Here is a 24599-nt window from a genome sequence, read left to right as displayed (position 1 = left end):
GGTGAGAGGTAGATCTGTCTGAACTAATTCTGTTGTGCCTCTGATCACTAAAAAAGCAAATGTTACAATAGCCTGGGCATTATGAACCTGTTCAGAGGCTTCAGAAAATCCATCAGCACGAATCTACTGACAGGTGCAGGAGGCTCTTCCTGTTTTAAGAGTCCTGACCCTCGTTTGATCTTTGTGATTTAAGGTAGAAAGTCCTAAGTAATGACCAGCTGCAAAAACTGGGGACTCTGCAAGTAGTACAAGGGCCTGAACTCTGCTACCAGATCCTCTACAAGGAGGCTGCAGCTGCCCTGTCTGAGTTCACGGCATACAGGCCTGGGCCAGCTCGAGGGGAGAGGGATGGAAAAATCACTCAAGCCAGGAAGAGACAAATCAACTCGTGCTGCATTGTACAAAACAGCTGTGGTGCTGGCACAATGCAGTGGGAGCACTGGAATTTTATTCCCCTCGCTGTTAGGGGGTGAAAGGTGCTAATGCTTTCAGCAAAGCAAACAACACATGCTCTTTTAAAGCCTAACCCTCATGGCCTCAAGATGCTAGGGCTATAGGCACAGCCTCCCTGATATTGTAGCTGTAGTGCAGAGGGACTCATCCAGCTCAGCACCACTTGTTGACCTTCCTGACGTCCCAGTAAGTGTCACCACCAACTGTCTTGAGGAAACAGGAGGTTTCCCCCAAGCTGTGAGTGCAGGCAGCTGCCCTACCTGCAGTCCAGCACTGTCTTCCTCCTTTTGGGCCTGTCGCCCAAGGGCTGCTCTCCTGCTCTGCCAGCCTGCTTGCCTGCCCTGATAACGCATCCAGCGTTCCTGCTGGCCAGCCAAGCCTCCAAGATGAAACCCAGCCTTTGGCTGAATTATTGATGCCCTGGAGTGCAGCACAGCTCTCCTCTTCCTGGCGAGCGAGAGTGGCACTCGACAAAAGGCTGCCCTGCATTATTCATCACCTCATCGTCGGCTGGGTCAGCTGCAGGGACACTTCTGGGGAGCCTCTCAGCACCCTGACCTGGCATGTGATCCCAGGATGCAGATCCTGGAAACTGGTTCAGGGCAGGACTGTTGACCCAACCGTCAGGTTCTAGAAAACAAATGGGAGTAGTTCTGCCACAGATGGAGTTGCTTGAGGTTCTCCCCAGGTATTGCAACTGCATGTTCTGCTTGTCCTCTGACTCTCTCCCAGGTGGATATGCACCTAGCCTGTAGGTCAACCTGATAAAACGAGGTAACATTCCCATTTGTGCCAGTCTGGAATATTTGGTGCTGCACAAGATAGCAATGCCTCTAGTCCAGGAGCAGCAAGACACAAAATACTTTTAATCTGTCTCTGTACAATCAGGAGGCATGAGTGTATGATCAGCTCAACTGTCCTCCTGCGTCTCTTAGCCTCACAGTGAAATTTTATTTCTGTTCAATGGAAAGGAAAACTAATGGAATTTGTGGAAGTGTTATGAAAGCAAATTCTTAGGAACGGAAATCCTTTATGGGGGAGTCCTGCTTGAGTAGCCAGACTTCATAAACTGTTGATGTTCTACCCTGCTTTTCACTGGGGACCCCAACTTGGGCAGCTGAGACCTGTTTGTTACCACTTGAAAGCTCAGATCTCCGCTTGCACCACATGAGAAAAAGAACCAGCTCATAGGATAAGCTGGTGTAACTTACCTCTGATCACCTTCACTGGCTGTGCTTTCATGAGAAGCTTCATCTGATCTCACAGCAAGCTGCTCCTGGAAGAGGTGGTCCTGCTCTCCCCTGCACATTCCTGGTAGTGCTGTGTGGTCAGGTGAGGTCTCTGATCCATCTAAAAAGTCACGTTAGAGGTCAAGTTGAGGTGGATCAGTGACTCCTCACACACAGACAAGGAGGTAGAAGTGTGCTGCAGGGGAGGAGAAGAGCACGCTCTGCAGCAGCCTGCAGTGGGGTTGTACCAACTGGCCCGGGCTGAGCCTGGCTCTGGGCTCTGGAAACGTACTTCTGGGCAGGGGTGAGGGAGACCCGAAGGGAATTAAGTGTAAGTGGAGTAAGAGCCTCCCATGCCCTTGCGCCCACTTCGTGGCATTCATGCCCGGCTTTCCAACTCTGAAAGAAAGCCTGAATAAGAGATTGTTTTCTCGCCTGACCCTTTGGAGCCACAGGCTGGGACTGAGATTCCTGCCCATCCTCCCTTTCTGGCATTGCCTGCAGGCTTGCACCGATCATGGTCTGTGCCCTCAGCCCTCTTGCACGACAAACAGCTTTATTGCCTGATTTGAGATAAGAACTGAGCTTCTGAGTCCTGGCTGGTCCCTGGCCAAGTGCCATGCCAGTGACCCTGTTATTGCACTGCACCGGGCGAAAGGCTGGGGTTACACAAAACAGTTGCAAAGGACAGTGATGCTTGAAGATGCTCCTGGTGAATACAGCAAAGGACGCCGGAGCTGGACTGATTCGAGGCTGGCAGTAGCACCGTGGAGATGCCTGAGAGCTCCAGCAGTGATCTGACTGCAGCAGTGCTGTAAGAAGCTGAGTAAATCAAGCTGATAAGGAACTGGGTTGAGGCTTGACAGCTCCAGGGCAGATGATGGTGCAGGATGAGTCCAAACTGCAGAAAGAAGAGCTGGACTTGAAAGGGAGATGAGATCTTAAAAAGCTGACTGGCAAAGGGGGACGAGAGAGACTGTTATCCTTGCATCAAAGAGTCTTGGCTTGTTTAAGAAAGCTCTTAAACAGATGACTCGAGAATTGGTGCCAAATACCTGGGAAGCCCCAGTTTGCTGCATGGCAGTGACTCAGCCCAGCCTGGCAGAGTCTGAAAACAGCCCTGGGCACCCAGCAGTGACAGAGAAAGAGAGCCTCAGCCGCTCACACGGGTCCAACAGTCGTGTGTGTGTCCCCAAAGACAAACACAGAGTTTGGGTGCAAAGCAATACAGATGCCCTTGCGCCTTGATTCTGCTTTTAGCCGTGCCCAACAGTAGCCAGGGGGCTGTGGCAAGGCTGAGCTGAAAAAAATGCCAGGAGCCAGGGGCTTCTGGTGCTCAGGAAGAGACTAGTGGAGCAAACCCTGGTCATGCATGGCTGTGTCTCCTCAGTGCCCACCGAGCTGCAGGCAGGAGCGTGACTGTACTTGCAGCTGAATATCTGTCACAGCAGTTCACTGGCTCTAGCTGGAGTCCTACCCAAACAGGTCACAGTGTAAACATACCTGCAGGGCTTGTATATCTCAGACATCTAGCAACCTTTGCACAGGGCTGGTAACAGGACTCCTAAAGGCTCTTTACCCGCCTCTCGTACTGCTTCTGGGCTTGCTCGTTATCTCACTTTGTTCCCAGCAGTTTACTGGATGTGAATGCATCTGGGGCTGTTGAGCAGCCACAGGAACAGAACTTGCCAGAAAGTCTTTCAGGAGGGGCAGCAGCACCAGACCAAGACTCCATGAAGAGAGTTCTCAGCCCATCTAGGGCTGAGCTGTGGGATAGAGGAGGGGAGAATAAGAGCTACAAGTAGCCAACCAGACAGGAGTTGTATTTCTTCTAAGTTTTAAGCAGGCTTTAATCTCTTGGCACTTGACTGTACCGAGTATTGTACAATACCACATCCTGCTAACTCAACAGTGGCACCAAAGGCGAGCAGCAAGGGCTGAAAGGACAACTGCAACATCTACAGGGGCTCAAGGGGTCTTTTAGTATGATCCAACAAGATGCTGGTTCTGTCAAGAGCAAGAAATTGTCCCTAAAAATACCCTGAAGTAGGCCAGCTTCACGGAGAGGAGCAAGTGGAAAATGGGGATGGGGTGAGAGGGAATGGGCTCTTCTCTCAGAAATCCCCGATGGATGCAATGGGGGGCGTTCAGGCCATCTGACACTGCGCCTCCAGACCGACAAACCTTCTTTGTCAGATGTCACTGCCCAGTAGGAAAACACTGAAGACTTCCACAGCTTGCTTTTCCCTCCTGCTAATTTTAAACTTAAAAGGAATCATGGAGGGAGGGAAAGTCCATTGCCAGTACGAATCTGAGAAGTCAGACATTGTTATATTTCTCTCAGTACTCTGCTTCAGAGCGTGTCCTAGAGAAAGAGCCTTTTCCTGGAAGCACCTTTATCTCAAGTCTGAGTTTGAGCCTCCCTAAACCTCAGATGTTCAGCGGGCAGCTGCCAGCAAGGCAGGAGGTGAGCTGGGAGGCAGCGCTTAGACAGTCTGACGGCTGTGGGAGGCCACTCACAAGCCCTGTAGCAAAACAAATATTGTGTATGTCCTTTAATAAAACAAAAAGAAAGCCTGACTTGTGAGGTGGTGGTGGCTTTCCTGATCCTGTTGGGTTTCATAGAGTTGGTTAGAAAGAGGTAGAGAGAGATGGCACCTTCCCTCACCTGAAGGATGCCTGTTGCTCTCCTGCATGAAGTACTGGAAGCCATGTGCACGTTTAAGTAGATTCCTCTCAACTAGTGTTTTCATACCAGATCTTATTAAAAGTTACTTATTGTGGAACAAACCTGGACTCTATTTTTATCTCAACACTTGTTCCACTCTTAGGCAAAAATTTGCCCTCTTCCCCTGAAAGATGCCTAGGAACAAAGGAGGACACCTTGAAGGCTTTTTTAGCTCTACTCTTAAGTGCCTGAGACAGAAGCAGCCTCAATGTCTCTTAATATCTCTGTAGCACACCGTGATTTTGCTTTAGTAGAACAGACCTTCTAATAACTACCTCCTTCTTGCAGTTTACTGAAGAAAAGCTGGGCCAGGCTGAGAAAACTGAACTAGACGCCCACTTTGAAAACCTTCTGGCCAGGGCAGACTGCACAAAGAACTGGACAGAGAAGATCTTGCGTCAGACTGAAGTTCTGCTACAGCCAAACCCTAGTAAGTCACCTTCTCCCAATGCCTGAAGGACAAATATCGCTTGCAGCTCAGTGTTTAAAGACATGCCCTCTGGCAGAGAGCCCTGTTGCACTGAGTTTGTGGGGCCTGTTCTTGCTTGCCTCTGTAGCTCAGAGCTGACTGGCTGCTGCCCTGCACAGCCTGGCAGTGCTCCCAAGGACTGGGGACGGGGCACCTTCTCCTGGTGCTTGCTGTCCAGTGCGTTACTGAGGGCTGCATGGCGTGGGCTACCCTGAATGCCAGTTCCAGGGGCCCCTCCTTCATCCTCCATCCTGTAACCACTGGCGGCATCCTCATTCCAGGTGCCAGAGTAGAAGAATTCCTCTATGAGAAGCTTGACCGGAAGGTGCCTTCCCGGGTCACCAACGGGGAGCTGCTGGCACAGTACATGACAGAAGCAGCTAATGACTTTGGGCCAGGGACACCTTATGGTAAGTCAGCCTGGCTAATTAAAAAGCCCTGGGAATCCATCCCTTCCTAAGAGAGCATCCCTGCTACTGGTTTTAGGTTAAGACTTGTGCAGTGTGCCTCTTGAAGGGGAGCAGGGTGTCCTGCTCCCCCTGTGGCAACCTGCCTACTAGTGTGACAAAGGTGATGCCAGCAAAGGGTCTTCTCTAGCACAGAAGCAAACAGCCCCTCTGGAGTAGAAAGCCAAGTCTCACTTCTGTGTTGCAGCACACAGAAATTATTATATGCTATTTCTCTAACTTTCTAAACTAGCCTGAACAGGGAGTTGCAGTGAACAGCTTTAGCTTTGTCCAGTTTGAGCATATTTTTAGTCTAAGGTGGTATCTAGTTGCACAGTTTCTCTAGATTCTGAATGGGAGAACCATCCGTTAACTGTATTCTGCAAGTGGAGGGTGGGAATCTTTCTCCAGCAGAAAGAGAACAGGAAAACAGACTTAGAAAGATTGATACTTGGCTATAAACTTCAACAAGCGCCTTCCTGACCACATCCTATCCTAAACAAATCCTAACAGTTGCCCCTTCCTGGGAGAATTTTGGGCTCCTTTAAACAACAGACCTGCACAAAAGCACAGCCTTAACTGCCGGCTGTCCTTGCCTCTGCCTCAAGCTTTGTTACTGCTTTCCGAATCAATAGCTGTTCAATAGTGAGTCCTGTTGCAGGCAGAATAGCTGTAACTGCATCTATAGCCAGCACTGCCTAATCAACTCATTTTTTTCTGCTCTGGTGCTTTTTAATTTGCTGCTCCGTTCCTGTGCCTCTATTTTATGAGACAAAGCTCATTTTGCACAAGCAGGTGGTAGCAATAAAGGACATCAGTAGAGTAAGTGCCTCAGCAGATAGATAAGATCAAAGCTGCACTCAAGCAGCTTCGAAGAGGCCTCGAGCTAAAAGCAGATTGTAGTAAGGACTGAAGCTGGTGCCGTGTGGGCATGGTCACCTTGCCCAACAGGGTACATTGTGCCTTTGTACCCCAACACTGGAGCCTGGTAGCTCTGGGTGTGTTGGCTGAAGCCAACACAACGTTAATTGGTTTCTCCCGGAGTTGAAGGCTCCTGTTATTGCAGGGAAGACCTTGATAAAAGTTGGAGAGACTCAAAGGCGCTTAGGTGCAGCAGAACGGGACTTCATCCACTCTGCCTCCATCAACTTCCTGACCCCACTGCGCAACTTCCTGGAAGGGGATTGGCGAACCATCTCCGTAAGTGTGGCAGCGGGGAAGGGGAAGCTTGTCATGTTACTGAAGGCAAGGAGGGCGGGCAGAGAAGGGAAACAGTGCTGGAAGAACTCACTTTCCTTCCCTATGAGAAAGGAGGACTTTCCTCTCAAAGAACACAAGGATAGGGGAATACCAACGCTAGATCTGCTCAGGTCTCCCCCTGCGGCAGGGTAGGATTGACAATTGATGTGCACAAGGCAGGGAACTCCTTTCCTGACTCTTGCAGCTCAGTGGGCACCACTCACCCCTCAGCTGCCCTGTTTCCAGAAGGTCGGCCTATATCCCTGGCAGCCAGGCCCCAAGCTCTTGCTAATGAGATGAACGTAGCAACTGCTTCTTTCTCCCTAGCATTTTTTGATAAGGAAATAGATTTGATTTCTAGATGATACTTTGTCCGCTTCCCTCCCCAACAGCTCCTAAGCAGGCTGCTCTTACCCATTTTCCGTCCCTTCCAGAAAGAGCGAAGGATCCTGCAGAACCGCCGCCTGGATCTGGATGCCTGCAAAGCCAGGTTGAAGAAAGCCAAAGCTGCCGAGGCAAAAGCAGCGGTAACTTTTTCCCTCATTTCTCTCTCTGTCCTTCTGACCCCAGGGCTTAGCTCACATGGAGAAAAATTAGGCTGCCCTACTATGTCCTGTCTCTGGCAGGCATGGGTGGGGAAATTCCTGGTCTGATATATGAGGGGACTGGGAATAGGAGCCATGTGCCTATTTGTGAGATGTCCTCCCTTGGGGGAGTTGCTGAAACAACTAGTTCTGAGCTTCCAGAGTCCGGAAAAATTTCTACTTGACCCACACTCCTGCCTCCTGACTGATAGGGGTTGTTGGATGACTTATGCAAGTAACTAAAAGGCTGCATCTTCTGAGGACTTACTAAGCTTCCCTGGGGTTCTCAAAGCAAGCCAAGAGAGAGCTGAGCTGGGAGGTGCATGAGGGAGAAGCATGCTGGGGCTCTGCAGCAGTCCCAAGTTTTCAGCCCAGTTATGATTCTGCCAGCTCAGTCTTCCCCAGGCAGAAATGTCATGGGAGCCTGTAAGGGCTGGCTGCAATCAGACTGGCTGCAATAAAGGCCCTTCCTTCAGCCTCTTTATTCCCTTAACTCATGGCGTTGTCTAGTTACAGGCTAGTCTTGCCCTCTGGGTTTGGGGAATTCATGGCAAGTAACTGGCAAAGGTCCCAGGTGAGAGCAGCGCAGCAGAGACTGGTAAATCAGCCAGTGTCCCTGTCCACAGGCCTGAGCAATGGGGACGAGTGCTTCAAAGTGCGTCCTGCGGCCACCCAGACCTGTCAGCTCAGGGTGCTCCCTGGGCCCAAGGCACCTCCTGGAGCTGGGCTCTCCTGGGGCAGAGGCAGTGTAGCAGGAGGCACAGAGGGTGTGACTGGGCACTGATGGATTCCCTGGAGGGCCCTGTTGAAGCAGATTGCCATCCTGTAGCACTCTGACTGTTGGCACAAGGACTTGCCAAGTTTTGCTTCTAGCCTGGGGCCAGGAGCTCAGCGTGCAAATACAACAGGCAGGAATCCTTGTCAGCCAGTCTCCGGGATGCACTGGGATAGCAGCCTAGGAGCCCTGCCATGAGGCAGGATGCAGTGCCAGTCCAGGCTTCCCAGGCTGTTCACCTCAAGACACGTTTCACCCTCCCTACTTCTTTGAAATTGAGATCACGCAACAGAACAACCTGAGCTGCTGTTGTGGGCACTTATCTCTTACTCGGCTTAGCTTGAAGCTGGGGTCCCCAGCTTTGGGGCTCTGGGTGCCTCACTGACTGCTGGAGGACAAGGCACAGGTGGAAGCCTCCAGCACGGGCAGGTGAAACTGCTGCCTCCGCTCTAGGCATGTTAACTCGTCATTAGACCACAATGTTCCCTGCAACATGCCTGGAGTCCTGTGTCACACCTCGCCATCCAAGCTGGCCTGAAGTATAGCACCTCTCCCAGCTCACCACTCTCTTGCTGCTCTTCCCCTCTGTAGCGCAAACTTGTGTTCCCACAGCTTCTGTCTCGTCACTGACCCTCCAAGAGTGCTGCTGCCCAGACTTGTGAGCTGCTGTTCGAGTGTCTGGGCTTGTGCATTCTCGTCGGACTCTGTGCTTTATCCTCCTTGTTGATGCTGTTTTGTTTACTAACCTTTTTGTTTTGTTTCTTTGTAATTTGCTCAGTGTGAGGGAGATGTGAGTATTGACTGTGCTAACAGTGCTGTGATTTTTTTTCCTCTAACACCTCTCATTGTCTCTTTCCCATTTGAAATGAAAACCCATATCTCCCTTGTCCCATTGGGACTGGCCCTGGAGCATGTACTGAGTGTGGTCGGTGCTGTGGCTGCCTGGGGAAGGTGTTCCAGAAAGATGGGAGCACCTGTTGGCTGCCTGCAGCCCCTCTGGAGCATGCACTTGGTTCCATCAACACTGCTTGCAAGCAGAGCTCAAGAGAGGCAGGGGCTCCCATAAAGACCCACTCGGGTTGGGCAGCAAGTCCCTCTCCTGGGAGGGAGACAGCCCAGAGACAATGACAGGCAGGTTGGTCTGGTGTGGTGCTGTTCTGTCCTCCAGGCTCCATGGCTCTGCCCATTTTCCCTATTACAAGAGCAGAACCAGGAGGGAAATGGGTCCCTTTTGACCGCTGCTTGCAAATACAACTTCTTCACGCGTAGGAGTGCAAGAGCAGCTTGCCTCCTTCATCTCATGTGCTATGACTAGTTTTGGGACTCACTGGAGACCAGGGAATGGGAGGAGAGGTTTCTTCAGTTGCTCTTGATCTTTAACAAAAACAAGACAACAAACAAAGAAACTCTTTCTATGAAACAACTCTTCTCCCCACAGGGAGGAGCCAAGCCTAGTTGCTGTGCTGGCCTCAAATTTCACTGGTGCATTTTTCTCCTTACACTCAGGTTTGCCTTGTAATTAGAGTCACTCCTCCTTATTCCTTCCTCTGGCCATCCCCAAAACTCCTAGATTGTTTTAAAAAAAAAAATCTCTTCCTGTTGGGACTGCCTGACTGCTCTTCCACACGCTGGTCACTCATTCCAGCAGGCTGCTCAGGGCCCAGCGAATCGGGTCAGCACGTATAAGTAGATCTGGGTGAGCTGCAGAGAGATTAACGTGGGAGAGAAAACGTGGGGCCCTGAGAGGATTAACAACGTAGCTGCGATACAGCTGATCGCGTGCCAGCCTTGCACAGCGACCCACAGCGCAGAAAAGGCTGACAGGGAGGATACCCTGATCCACTGCGTGGGTGTGATGGTCCTGAGGTAAGCTAGCTCGTTGGCTTATCTCTTTGGGCGATGTTACAGCTAAAGGCCATCCTCAGAGGAGGCCGAGCCTTAGCTGAGCTGAACAGAGAGAGCTGTTACATGATGGTTAGGGAGCCCACACCTCTGTGGGGCTGGGCTGGATCCCTCACATTCCCAGTGAGGAAAACATCTAGAGTGCTTATGTCTTCCTGCCCCAGGGCAGAGGTTTAGCTACGGAGAAGATGGCTTGGAGGTTTCATCCCAGACCTCTGGGATGAAAATTTACATGATACCTCTGGCAACAGCAAATCTTTGGACTAGATCTGCTTTAGTTAAGCCATGCTTCTTACTGAAAACAGCAGCTCTGAGTCTGTTTGGAGCAAATATGCTCACAGGCTTGGTGAGAGTAAGAACAAGATGTGTTTCATTAAAAAGCCCTGTGGAAGGCACTAGCATCACACTCGTACATGTGACGCTAGTGAACATGCCCACTTTAAGGACAAGGCCCCGTACAGGGACACTTCTAGCACTATAGTGCGAAGGAAGGGGAAAGGAGGTCCTGCCCACTGGACTGAGCAAACATGACATGAGCAACCTGCTGCCTGAATGGGAAATACATCTGAGATTGTGCTGTCTCATCTCCACTCCAAGCGGCCGCGGTGTGAGCGGGTAGCTGTAAGTACAGGCAGAGTTTCTAACAGTAGAAATATCTGCTGTTCAAGTACCGTGTGTGACTGCATGAGCCAGTCCACCTCTTGCACTAGCCCGGCATCCAGCTGGGGTGAGCTTCCACACACCACTGCCTGGGCTATTGGGAAACATCCCCCCTGTTATCCTGTAGGAACTTGAACTAAATTCCCAGCAGAGACAGGAAAAACCACTAGTCCCTTCTTCCATCTGTTGCCCAACTGACTCCTGTTGACTCTTCCACGTGACTCGTACATGAACTCTGTTCCCCCACTAGGCTGTGCCTGACTTTCAGGAGACTAGACCTCGTAATTACGTTCTCTCCGCCAGCGCGTCAGCGGTAAGATTGCTTCTTCCTAGATGTTGCCTCTCCAACCTCTTCCTGCCCCTCTTTCCACCTGACTTAAACTTAGACCTAGTGCTCTGCTGTTTTCAACATTTTAATGTGACATGGGCTGCCCAAGGTTCCTCTGACTCAAACCGTAAGGACGCACATCATCCCTGTGGGGATGCAGGGTCAGGGTCTGTAACTTTTGGTGCTCATCTTGCTTTCCAGTTTTTTCTGCCAATCCTTTTCCCCATTTCTAGGGGGAATCTTCTGACTGTTTTTCATTGCTAGTGGAGCAATTGAAAGGGAAAAAAGCCTCAAAGGTTAGCCTTTCTGGGTGGTTCCAGCTGTACGCTGGCAATGTCACATGTATGACTGCCTGATCAGTACTGCGGTGTCAGCACTCGGAGGCTCTGTAGCTGGACAAGAGAAGCAAAGGTGGAGGAATCTCTCTGCCACCCCTCGTGTCAGTAACGCAGCAGGCTGACAGTATCTATTCTGCAAATAGAGGTCAATTTTATTTTCCCTTTCCTCTTGGGCCCTGTCTGTTGGCAGCTGTTACGCAGTCAGATGTGCTGGGGGTGGGTGAATAGCTCATCGCGTCTCTGCTGTGTTGCACTCGGTGGCTGTGGTCAAGCAGTCGACTTTCCACATTGCATTCATGGCTCCCCATTGCACAATGTCACATTTCTCGTTAAAATGTTGAAAACTGATCATCTTGCTTCCTAAATAGCGTTCAGAACAACACTGATGCCTGTTAATAGAATAATCTGGGAGTAGAATGGCTGGAAGTGGGATGTGTAGATACAAAAAAGAACAGCCCGGCTTCTAGCAAACAAAAAATATCATGGAAACAAGTTGTATTTTCTTAATGGGAAACTCATGCCACTTAGAGAAAGCGGTACATCTGAGCCAATAGCATCAGTGTTAGTTCCCAGGGGAATCTGTCCTGACCTTCTTGGAGTGTGATGCTGGGATCAGAAATAGCTTTGCACAATAGCTAGAAAACTATGTTCAGGGGTATCCAGCCCAGTGACGAGATTTCTTAGGAAGAAGCTGATACGGGTGATGCTGTAGCAATTGCTCAGTTTCTGTCTCTCCTAGTGCAGCAACAAGCAGCAAGCCTGAGGCTCTAGCTTCTCCTTTGGAAACGTCTATTCCAAGGACAGCCTGATAATGGATTAAAACTGAGTTCTAGGAGAATCAGAGGAAAGAAACGGGGCTTTCCCTGCCTCTGAATAGATCAGGGTATCTTGATCATTCCACAAAGCTTTCTAAAGCAGACCTGGAAGCAAGTATTTGTAAAATAACAGGCATTAGCATCCTGCAGAGTGCTCAGACGCTCAGTGTCTAGCCATCAGCAAACTGCAAGCTGATCTGCTTTTGCTGCATTGCAAAGATCTGCTGGGGAGCAAATACCAAGTACGGCAATGCCAGGTGAAAGAGGTTATGGAGGGGTTTTACCCCACAGGTGCCACATCTCTGCCTAGGTCAGTGGTCCCTCTTCAGAGCTCTGCTAGAGAAGCTCTGACAGCAGCAGTGATGCCATCAGACAATTAGAGCAGGACTCCAGGAGACTGCCATGCTCTCGGTAAGCAGCTAACACTGGCCTTGATCACTCAGTCATGTTTGATGGTTGCACAGCAGGGCCTCTGTTCAGAAGTGCCTGGAGGAGTGGTGGTCCTGGTGGCTTCCAAAAATCTCTGTGTATTTCAGAAATTGCAGATGGGGGTTGAAGTGGCACCTGAAGTCCAGCTGTACTAGCAGGGGCTATCTGAGTAACAGTTGGCATCTCTAATTAACAAAACACGGGCTGAGCCCGGACCGCTCGGTGTGGGCAGGACTGCTTTGCAACAAGCTCTCTGATCCCAGCACTCATCCCAAGGGGTCAGGCACTGCAGCACGGTAGGAGCTCTTCATACTCTTGCTCTGCTTTTCTTCCTAGCCAGAGTCCTTGTGCTGCTCCTTCACTCTTAGTGTGTACTGACAGGACAGAGCAGTGGTTGCTGCTCACCTCGCTGTTGAGCCCTGCTCCTTTCTGGAGGGAGGGATTGCTTATGCCCAGGTAACAATTTTGTTTTACAGGTGAGCAAACAGGTCAGCTCTCTCCTGGACCATATACCCTCAGCAGAGCTCCAGTTTGGCTTCTAAATTTGTTGATGTTTTTCTGGAAAAGTGGATAAAGTGGTGCTTTGGGGTTTTTTTCCCTCTGTCATAATGGGAGGGCTTAGAGGGAACTAGATCCACCTGGAGACAGGCACCTCCCTTGTTTTTTATGACTTGGAAGCCAAGGAGCCATTTCTCCTCTCTCCCACACTGACCTTTTGTTTTTGTGTAAGAAAGCGTACGTGGGCTGTGAAAGCCTAAATATCCCTTTCTCTCAGACCCTGCCACTTGCCAGCGCTGTGCTCCTGGGAATAATTCCAAGAAAAACATATTGAGTACCTTACAGAGGGTTCCTCTGGCTTGAACTGGGGTGGAGGAAGTCCGATGCAGATCACATCCTTCTCTGTGCCCTGAGCAGTCTAAAACATTTCTGACTAGAACCACGAAGTGCCTCAGCCTGGGGACAGATCTGGGCAAGGCTGGACTGCCCGGGAGCTAGAGCTTGCACAGCAAGGGCAACAGAAGAGAAACAAATCTGGCTGCAAGTTCAGTGGGTACTGCAGTGATCAAATGGGCCTGGAATGGCTTAAGTACTTGTCTACAGCATCTAAGTAGGAAGGCCTGTGGCCAGAGTGAAAGCTTCCTATTGCCCCTGTAGTAAACCTTGCTCCAGAAACCTAAGGGTGTGCTGACAGAAGTCTTGTGCCAGAGCAGCAGTTCAGGCTGGGGACTGCTGCTGAGCTGCCTGCAAGGATCTTCCCACCACCTGCCCTCCAGAGCAGGAGCTCTTGGACTGAGGAGGGGCTGGTGCCCCCCCACACAGCTGAAACTGCCCAAGGCCTGATTTGAACCGGTTTCTGACTTACAGTAACAAAACACCCACCTGAAGTCAGAGAAGACACCCAGCCTCAGCACACTGAGCGCCGCACAGCAATAGCCTACACTCATAAGGGCACCAGCTACAATAACTCTATGTAGAAAAAGATGCCGATCAGGCTACATACCACAGAACAGGAGCTGAGCTGCAGGCCGGGGGAAGAAGCCAGAACAGGAACCAAGAGCGAGCCAAGGAGCCTGGCACTCCTGCCTCAGCCCTCACCAGTACAGGCAGCTCCAGCAGGCGCTCCTTATATTGGCTGGTGAAGTTGTCTCTGCACCTCAGCTACCGTGGCCCACGTGAGGGCAGTTGCTGGTGAGCAAACCTCAACAAGATTCAGCTGGGAGACCCTGGGTCTAAACAGAGCGTGTTCTCCCTCTGACACCGCAGCATCCACCGCAGGGTTCCCAGGTGCCTGCGGTGCAGATTCAGCCACGCTATGGTGAACTTCCCTGATCTGCAAAGGTGACATCAGAGGGTGAAGCTGAGGTCCTCAGCAGCCACATCCCTGACCCCACTGGTGTGGGGTGCTGCTGGCAGGCTGGTGTGCTCCCAGTTGGTCCAGGGTGATTTCTCGTAGTGTTGCCAGGGCTAGGCAGTAGGCGTCTGCCGAAAAAAGGCCAAGCCAAGGACCTCTGGGAAGGATCAATGTGTTTTTCTACCTCTTCTCTCCCTTTCTCATTGCTGTGCTTGACTTCTGTTGTCAATTGTTCCATGTCCTGGAGCCAGATCCCAGCAAGCAGCTGGCAGCGTTGTGCTGCCCCGAATGTTCCCCTGTGGGTGAGGAGAGTAGGAAGGAGTAGCGTGGTGTTTTGCCTGGCTCAAAGGCAGCATCCAGCCATTGCTTCCTCCTCGCTGTCACTAAACATACCTGTTGGTAGCACAGACTGGCTGGATTACAAACCCCATGAACCTGAACTCTCTGGACCAGTGGGTGAGGAACACTGGCCTCTCTCTGGCATGAGGTCATGGCAGCTCCCAGGCCCTCTTTGTGGGCTCAAGCAGCTCACATGCCTCTCCACAATCCTAAAAGAAGGTCTGTCCTTCAACACCAACCTCTGCAGACTTCAGCAAAGTAACCCTTGCTGTTCAGAGGCCTCTGCTGCTTAATCCTTTTCTTCCTGGAGCCCATCGAATGCCGTTGCTGTAACAGCCCTGGCAGGGAGCAGACCTGGCGTGCCACTGGCTCTGGTGGCCTGGACTTGCTCTCCCATTATGAAACTGGGCTGGAAGGTGCAGGGATGAGGGGAAGGGGTATCGATCTAGCAGCTGCTGCTGGGTGAAGGGCGAGCTTGTCCCCGGAGTTGGCCTGCTGTGTCCACGGAGCGTCCTTACCAATTGGTGTTAATGCTGAGTGCTTCTCGACGTCTCCAACACTGATCTCCTTTCCTGTTGCTCTGTGGCCACTACAGCTCTGGAGCGACGAGGTGGAAAAAGTAAGTACCCAGCTGAAACTGTGCTCAAATCTCCTGTGCGTGCTGGTGGTGTTTTGGGGCGGGGAGGGCTGTGGGCTCCTTCCCACTCGTGTGCCTGCACACGTGCAGAGGAGGATCAGTGGGACGTTGCTGTTGTCAGCCCCAATCCTGCAGCTGTACAGCTCGGCACAACTGGCTTCAGAAGAGCCTGCCCATGGGCTGGTTGGCTGTAACAAGTGTGAGAGACTTCCCAGGCAAACCAAGCGTGCGTTTGTGTGGGGTAAGAGGCAACTCTGTGAACCCTGTCAGAGGAGCAGAGGTGATGGGCTGCGATGCGATTCAGCTCTGCTCCTGTGGCAAAGGCCCTGCCTGCCCCAATTTTGCATGTGCTGTGCATTAGCCTCTAGTAGCCCCTGGCCTGCTTGTTCTGGGGTCTAAGCAGGTGCAGAGCTGAAGCAAGGACAGAGGGTTTCCCCACAAACAGCTCCGTCAAGAGGGCAAGATGTGAGGTTTGGAGCCTGACCTGGAGTTAATTCTGTCTGGGTGAGCTGCATGTACCCTTCTGAATGGATCCATGGAGGCAAAGTCCCAGATCTTATTTATTTTCTGGGCTCTGCAAGGGGAGCATGACTTGTCCAGGGAGATGGCTGGAGGCTGCTAGTGCACTAGAGACCAGGGTGAGCTCTGTGTGGAGCTCCAGCATGGTACGGAGCTTCCAGAGACACCTTCTGGGCTCCCACTGCCTTTCATACCACAAACACCTCCAGCAGACAATAGCCTGAAGCCTGAACTGCAAGATGGCAGAATGGAATGTTCCTGCATGCTGTGCATGATAGCACCTTACTGCTGCCTTACTCGAAATGCACCATCAGAGCAGACTGGCTGGTTTTGAACCAGCTCATCCTGTACTTTAAATTTTCAGTCCCTCGAATAAATAAGCTGACTGCAGTCAGCTGTAAGTATGCAAGGCTCTGTTCCTCCATCCCAGCTGGACAGACAAAAGCATGTCAGTAAACTGCAAAGTTTTCCGTGTCTTGGAGAAACACAAGGCTGGAACGGACCTCCCAGGTCACAGGCCAGTGCTGTCGTTATAGGAAATTACATCCTGCACCTGCTCAGAGCTAACAGGGAGAGGCAATGGGCAAATCCCAGGCAGTGCCAAATGGAGCTGGATCTGCCTGTCACAAGTTTCAAATAGCTCTGCTGCTCAGAGCAGAACAATAATCTCTGGGTGCATAGTAAGGCGTTGCACTGGTATTTCCTGTTACATTCCCCATTCTCCTTTAAATAATCCCTTTCATATAGGGGATGCAAGAAAATAGATCAGTTGTAGCTCAAAATAGACAAATCTGATTAAAAGACAGTCAAAGCATTTCTTTGTTCTAGCCTATCTGTACAACAGTACCGGTAACCCTGTTACCAAATGAGAGCTGTAACTGCTGCAGCAGCTCCTGCAGCTCACCCTGGAGAAGGCTGGGACTCCTCTGGGGTTACCCTGCTCGGAAACATCAGCTGTGTGACCTCTGCTCTGAGACTGTCAGCCTTTCTGGATTAGTTCTCTGGGGTCAATTCCAGGCACGTGGCTCCTGTGCCAGAGTGATCAGGGCATTTCCAAAGCAGCCAAAAGGAGCTCTCTCCCAGAACTGGTGCCATGCAGGAACCACTGCACCAAGGCAGGCAGCCCTCCGGTTCCTCCTGGAGGAGATAGAACCCACGCTCCTTCCAGAAAGCTGTAGCTGAGCGGACATCACTTCTGTGCTGTGGATCACAGCACATCCTAAGAGGCAACTGGCACATTCCGCATGGTGTAAGCAGTAACACGTGCTGGAGGGAACAAATGCGCCTGTTTGTCACCCCTTGCCCTCTGGCAGTGAGAGGGAAGAGCAGGGGAAAGAGCACCTGGCTGCTCCGACACTACTGGAGCTCTTTGTAAGGATCCAACTGGGTGTTCTGGTGCTGCAACGCTGCCCTGGTGTAATTATCCTGTTTGCTGGTGGGGGAGAGATGTTCTGTCTGTTTGGTAGAGGTCTGGATCCGGTATCAGTCTGTCTCTGAATTCCCAGTGTCTGCTGCACAGCAGCCTTCTGATAACTGCTGTTTAATCCCTCCTAGCTCAAAGTAAGTAACGAGCTTCAAAAGACGACCTGGGGTAGAAGTTGGATTGCGATGTTGAGCTCCATTGCAGAGAGATTTAGTTAATAATGGCAATTTGGTAAATGCTCCCTGTCCTCGGCCTTTCCTCTGTGATGATAGAAAGGATACAGACATTTGAGTTGGACTTCTGGAGAGAAACTTCAGGAGGTTGGCACATTCCTGTGCCTACGGGCTTAGCAAGAGGGGGTTAAAAGCACGGTGCTGGCATGGGACCAGCTTTCCACAAACCTCAGGATTACCAAAGCCTCTCTATCTTCACATTCTAGTCTTGTGGGACTAGGAGCTTCCTCGCTTGATGCACCAGTTTTGAGCTGTCATTCCATGCCCCGCAGTGATCCAGTGTAGGATCACGCAGGAATCAAGTTGAAAGATAGCCAGGGGCCTCTGGGAACCTCACCCAGGGTGTCTTGTGCCTGGTGCTCAGTGGCAGGAGTGCACATGGAGCCTTCTGAGCCAGCTGTGCACTTGGTGCCAAACGGGAGGCTGTGGAGGAGGTGGGTGGAAGAGGCAGAGCAGGGGTCCTTGCCTTGTGCTGCTCTGAACACCAGGTCCTGTTTTGCAGGCAGAACACGAGCTGCGGCTCACGCAGACCGAGTTTGACCGACAGGCCGAGGTGACACGTCTCCTGCTGGAGGGGATCAGCAGCACACACGTGAGTCTTCCTGGGTAACTGGGGGGGACAGGGAGTAGAGACTCGTGGCTCCTTTCTGGAAGGGTGCCATAACGATGGAGCCCTGCCCTGGGAGTAGAGATAGAGGAGATCAAAAACTTGGATGCTACAGCAACCTCCTCATACGACCTAGATTGCTCAGACTAAACCAATAATGAAGCATGCACAGGCAGTGCCACTGTGCTATCTGCAGTTCTCAAAATGCTTCTGAGCCAGAAAACTCTTGTTGTTTTCTCACTGGAGCTGTGGGCTAGCTGCATAGGCATGGCTGGAGAGCCAGAAGCAGCCACCGCTCTGAGATCACCCATGGGCCTATGCAACATTCCCAAACTTAACGAATCAGTGCATTAAAGCAAACTGACTCATTTAAATACTGGCCTGTGCAAGTCTGCTTCTCTTGGGGGTAGGTAGTATCTGGAGGAAGACAGTTCCCGTGCCTGGCAACCAAGCTCACAAAGCAGCTTATGGTCCTTCTCCCTCCAGGTGAATCATCTTCGCTGTCTCCATGAGTTTGTGGAGTCTCAGACCAACTACTATGCTCAGTGTTACCAATACATGCTGGACTTGCAGAAGCAACTGGGCAGGTAAGGCAAGAGACTGCTTTTAATGTCTCCAAGGGTTGCTTATCTCGTTAGTCTTGGCCCAGGCCTCCTCAAAGCAGCTTATGGTCCTTCTCCCTCCAGGTGAATCATCTTCGCTGTCTCCATGAGTTTGTGGAGTCTCAGACCAACTACTATGCTCAGTGTTACCAATACATGCTGGACTTGCAGAAGCAACTGGGCAGGTAAGGCAAGAGACTGCTTTTAATGTCTCCAAGGGTTGCTTATCTCGTTAGTCTTGGCTCAGGCCTCCTTCCTCATCCCACATCCCAACACTGGGTAGAGGTTATAAAGCCCCCTCCAAGCCTGGAGAGAGCTGAGCTTATGGAATGGTCACCGATCCTGGTGGTAGCACAGTTAGAGCAGGCTTTGCCATTGGATTCATCTGGGGTTTATACATCCACCTCAAAGATGGCATTTGAACATTGTTCCTCTAATCTAGTTAAACCTCATGGGAGACAAATTCCTGTTGCCAAGCAGCAAGCCGAGTGCTCGGCTGCAGCAGTACCCACCTGTGTGCTGCTGGCTGCACGTGGGGCGCGGGCAGGGCTGGGTTGTCCAGTACATGTCCTGTCAGTGCGGTGGCTGACCCGGAGGATCACTCACTACTCCTGTTCCCTTCTTTTCCATGCTTGCAGCTCCAAAGGAGAAATGTAAGTACGATGTTGCGTGGGACTGGCTCTAAGAACTCTCCACTCCAGCCAAGCCCTGGAGTCTCTGCACTCGCTACAAAGGCCAGCAAGGGCAGAGCTGCACTGCCTCAGTGCCGAGGCGGGTATCTACAGATAAATGAGACTGAGCTCCATTACTGGCTCTCTCTGGAGAGCCCAAAAAGCCTGGGAGCCCCGAGCTGTGGCACCCAGTTTAACAGCAATGATTGCCCCTTTCCTGAAGAACCAGCAGACAAAACAGATGAACGCAGACCGTGTGAGAGCAGGGCAAGGACACAGCACAATGGACCCAGTAAAACAGCTGCAGAGCCAAGAATAGCTCCCTCCTCTCTGGTGCCACAGTTCAGTTTCGTACTCTGCAGATGAGGTGCCAGTCCTGTAACAGGACACCAAAATCAGAATGAGCAGCCAGATGTTACCTGTTGCATAGTCCCTGCACATGAGAACCGAGTGCATTTCCCTACTCGAAGGGCAGCGTAGATCTGTTATGGCTGTTACCTGGAACTCTTGAGCGTCATCTTTGCAGTGTAACTACTGAAAGGAAGAGCTCTTTCTTGGTTCCTCATACTAGAGCCTTACTGAACTCTGCTTTTTCCCCCCCCTCCTGTGTAAGATTTTCAGGCACATTCGTAGGCAACGCAGAATCCACATCTGCTCCCGCAGCTGCTACCTCTCCTCCAGCTGTTGCTGCTGCCACGCTCCCGGCTGTGCCTACTATTCCGGTTGTGCCCACCATTGTTGGGGTGCCTAACACCGTGGCAGAGAGTGTACTGAACCCCAACGAAGTCAAGCCTCCTGCCAGTGGGACACGGAAGGCCAGAGTCCTCTATGATTATGAAGCAGCTGACAGCACTGAGCTGGCACTTCTTGCAGATGAGGTTGGTAGCTTTCCATTGCGCTGAATTTTGCTGTCACTGCCCGCCAGCCTGTTGCATGCTCAGCAAGGTCTTGGTTCCTTTTCCTGCCCCTAAACCCCCGTTTTATGGAATTAATGGAACCTTTTCCTTGACACTAGTATCCACTGACTTGCAGGGAGCTTGTGCTCATGGCTGTTTGCTATTTAAGAACATCACCCTAAAAATCTCTTCTGTGCCTGTTGGAGTCCAGCTGTACCCAACTAACAAAATACCACAATACTTAGGAACTTCACTGTTACCCTCAAATATAGCTGCCACATCTGAGAGCAAAGGGATAAGCTGCTGGCTGGAGGCCTGCTCTAATCATGCTGAGAAGAAAAAGGGAAATTGAACAAGTTGCAAACTCTTTTGTTCACTAGACCAAACTTTTGTATTCAGAAGGGATGACATAGCAATATCATGCCACCCTGTATGTCAAAATACTCAATCTAGAGAATGAAAATTCTGAAGAATGAAAAAGCAACAGGGACGTCACTGGGCAGATGGCTGTAGCTCCTCTGTTAATGCTGCAGATAGGTCTGGGGAAAGGGCTAAATGAACCTCAGGAATTATTGCTCTTTCAGTACCCATCTGACTGACCTTCTCGGCTGTGTCTGCAGAGTGAGGTCCCGTCTAATGCCGTCTTCTCTCCCCAGATGATCACTGTGTACAGCCTGCCAGGCATGGATCCAGACTGGCTCATAGGGGAAAGAGGGAACCAGAAAGGGAAAGTTCCTGTCACTTACTTGGAACTGTTAAGTTAAATGTCTCCAGGAAGAAGAATGTACAAGCAGAATGCACCCCTCATCTCCTGGCACTTCTAATGCGGATTTCTTCATCCGAGACCATTGCTGTCTTCAGGATCGACACACTCCATTGCTAATGTGGGAATTGTGGGGAAGAAGTGGTAAAACTGTTACGGTAGGGTTTGGGAAAGGGCTGATGGCACCCGACACTGAGTTTGTTCCCTACCAGTCCAGCCTGCTTTGAGGTTAGCCTTGATGGCATGAGATTCCTTGATTACTTTTTCTACCCTACCCTAGTCTCGTTTATCGCAGTGGCTTTCCCAGGGCCAGCGAGCTGTCTCTCTCAGCAGCTACTCACCAAGTTTAAGTTACACTTCTCTTGTGTCTGGTGTGGGTTAGTGCCTGTCTGCCCCTCCTGTCCTCTCTCTTCTCCAGCAGTAGAATTGCCTAAGTCAAACCATCAAGCATTCTGGTGGGGAAGTGTCCCACACAAACCCTCTGACATGTCCCAGCTCTTAAGGCAAGGAAGCCGTATTTAAGAAGCAAGAGCCTGTTACACCTACCCACCGTGTTCACCTGTGGGAGAGCAGCGATGCTCCCCAAGAGCCACGCTTAGTGTTCTGGTGCCTGACAGCCTCCATCTGGAACTGTCCTCTCAAGCTGGAACGAAATTTTTTTTGTGAAGACCAGCCTAGTGACATAGGGCCTGTATGTTGAAAATTGAACCTCACTGCAAGGGACCATGCATCTTGCTTGCATTTCCTCTGAGAAACTGCTCTTGGACTGCAAAGTTTACAAGCCTTTTTACAAGCTTCGCTCCCTGTGTTAATTGTCCAGGTGTTTCTTTCTGTGTGTCTGTTCCAGGCATGTTTTAGCCTGACTTGATTTTCGCCCTAGATCACTGATTTAACCAATGCTTCCTCTCCCGTCTCGGCAGTGAACAGACTTGGTGCATCTTAGTCCAGTAAGGGATAGTCCCGCTTGCTGTTATCTCAAATACCCCAAAATTTGATAAAAGTATCTTGACCATACACACACTAAACACTCCAGGCTGGCCTTGATGTATGTGGTGGTTTAGCTCAAAGGGAGTGCTCAGGTGTGTCTGCCTTCTAATCCTATAATGAGCTTTTTTTAACTAGAGCTTGACTACAGGACTTCTGCTGCTGTGTAACGAGTTTTTCACTCAAGTCTGATGGAAAAGAAACTCACCTGCACCAAGCTTTCTGTTCACAACCTTCCTCTCGGTATGTCAGAACCAACTTTGCTTGTTTATTGATCTTTTGCACTTTCCCCAATGGTATCGTGACCACTCTAATGTAACAGGGCACGGAGCACCTGTGTATGTAGGGCTCATGAATTTTCAGCACTTATTTGCCAATAAACAAACTGCCTGACCTCCTGCCTCCGCGTCTCGTGTGGGTTTGGGGCTGCCCTGGCTGGAGGGACAAGCAGCACTGGCAGGAGGGCAAAGGGAGGCAGCTCGGGAGGGAGCTGTGCCGCTCTGCTCCCCCAGCCCTGGAAGCTGAGCATGAAAGCAAACCCGAGCTGCTAACCCTTCCTTGTCCCAGCTCAAACTCTCAACATGCCTTCAGGTTGTGGATGTCTTGCAGTTCCTTTCCCAGATGACGCATCAGTTGTACTACACATTCAGGAACTCTAAGAAACAACAGCTCCTCCTTAAGCTGAAGTGGAAATAGGGCAGCAATATGACTTCAGCTGCTGAGAGACTGGAAATGCTATTCTAGATCCAAGACTTCTCTTGTTGTTATGGAAACTACATTTGCAGCTAATCTAAAAGCCCAAAGCCTTGTCCCTAGTCCCCAGCTTGGAAAGAACTCCTGGGAAAAGCAGCTGTTGAAATGCTCCATAGCATAGCAATAATGCTGTTTTTCTAGTTAAATGAAAGGGAATGGGGAAAATCAAATTGAGTTATTGTTTTAGTTTGTTTTACCATTGCCATGATTACCGCTACCACAGTTCTACCCTTTTATAGACCTGCCCTTGCCTATTTCCCTTCCAGCTTCCATACATACACCTTCCCCTCAGGCCCCAACATCCCTGTTCCCCTCTTATTTCCATCCCTGCTGCATTAAAAAAAAAAAAAAAAGAGGATGAACAGGTTTAGCAAAAGCAGCAGCAGCTTAAGGATGCGGAAAATGGTGTCCCTCTTCCCTCAGAACAGCCAGAAGGAAGTCTCCTCCTGGCAGCAGCACTCCCTTCCCTCTGCATTAGAAAACCACAGGCAAAATCTGTCGCTACTTCTAACGGGCTCCACAGGAGGATGACACCCTCAGGCTGTGTATTTGCAGATGTCAGGGTGAGGCACCCCTGGCTGGAGGCTGTTCCGTGCCCCTCTGTGGCTGAGGGACAGGTAAAGGTCCACTTTGGAGCTGAAATGCTGCTGTTCAAAGTGAAGCTACAGCTCTAAAACACCGGTGTAACCAACAAGCATCCACTACTCTTTGCTACCTGGCACCAAAGACTCCTGCAAGTAAATACCTAAAAGAATGTATTACTTCTCCCTCAAGTCTCATTCTACCCACGCAGAACAAGTGATTAGCATGACGTGTAACCTCAAAAGCTGTAACAAAAGGGAAGACACCCACCAGAGCTATCAAATAACAGCCCCAAGCACTACTGAGGTAGCAGACTCTGGCTTTACTTCCACTGCCCACAGGTACCCATCACCAATTTCCAATCCTCTCTGCGCAGTTTTTCACCTTCCAGTCTCCAGGTCTGCACCCATGGCTGCCCTCTGGCAGAAAGTGTTAATGGCTACAACAGGGAACCTCACCTAAACCCGCCCAGGTTTGGGACACTCACACCTCCCTCCCTGTCAGCACAGCTCACCTCGGCTTTTGGACGGTAATCGAGCCCCTCTGCCTTCTACTTTAAGATCACTTTGCTCCAGCCTGCTAGTTCCAAAGCCTCCAAGGCAGGTAAAACTAGACAAAAGAAATGGGCTAGAATATCACAATCACTTAACCTTACAAGGAAAAAGAAATAACCCTGAAAGTAAGATAATCTACCTTTCTCACTCTACGTCTCTTAAAATCATTCAGATTAAAAAGGTTCTGACGGGCAAAGCAATCAAGCGTCTCTTTACAAAAGAACTGGTAGGTTATCAGCTCACAGCTACACTGAAATTTGATTTCTTACCTTAGAAGAGTCTGTGGAGATTTCAAACTTTAAGAAATGATCACTGACCTTCTCTTACTGTCTCCATCACACACTGAGCCTTAGAACCTTAAAAGTGTTTGTTCACCTGCTTGCACGATGCAACTTCACTGCAGCCAGTGCCTTTCGTCTCGCTTGAACCCACGCCCTCCCCTGCTGCTGCGACAGACCAGGAGCAGCTTGGACCCGTGCAGAGTAATCTGTGCGCGTGGTCCCCACCATCATGTGCAGGAGAATCCTTCCCGAGTAGTATTTTATAGTGATGCTCATTTAAAACCTCCCACGAGTTCCCCAACGTGAGAGTAAGAGAAAGGGAGTGGGTGTGGGAAAGCTGAGGGAACCAACCGTTGACACTCATCTCTTCCAAGGGTGTCTGGGTTGTCACTCACAAGCCACAACTCGCATCAGTTCGCCTGGACTTCAGCCCAGCAGAACCACTATGTGGAAGATAGAGAATCCGGGCTGGAGGCTGCCGTGTCCAGTACAAACCCACGCACCCAGC

At 50.7% G+C, this 24599-nt stretch overlaps 1 protein-coding gene across 1 annotated transcript; it reads left to right on the top strand.

Moving 5' to 3' along the window:
- Positions 1 to 4661: 4661 nt before the first annotated feature.
- SH3GLB2 (SH3-domain GRB2-like endophilin B2) lies at positions 4662 to 22315 on the top strand (the record flags this gene model as incomplete). Its single annotated transcript, XM_009878955.1, has 10 exons — positions 4662 to 4840; positions 5161 to 5289; positions 6392 to 6525; positions 6999 to 7091; positions 10736 to 10798; positions 15182 to 15205; positions 17901 to 17990; positions 18492 to 18592; positions 19892 to 20156; positions 20831 to 22315. Coding segments are annotated over 10 exons (1186 nt in total), but the record flags the coding sequence as incomplete, so codon positions are not given.
- Between the last annotated feature and the right edge of the window lie 2284 nt (positions 22316 to 24599).

The sequence above is a fragment of the Apaloderma vittatum genome, unplaced genomic scaffold (genome assembly GCF_000703405.1).
Source record: "Apaloderma vittatum isolate BGI_N311 unplaced genomic scaffold, ASM70340v1 scaffold15921, whole genome shotgun sequence".
NCBI classification, from domain to species: domain Eukaryota; kingdom Metazoa; phylum Chordata; class Aves; order Trogoniformes; family Trogonidae; genus Apaloderma; species Apaloderma vittatum.
The sequence above is the reverse complement of the archived record's forward strand: the minus strand, read 5'-3'. Positions and strand labels throughout refer to the sequence as shown.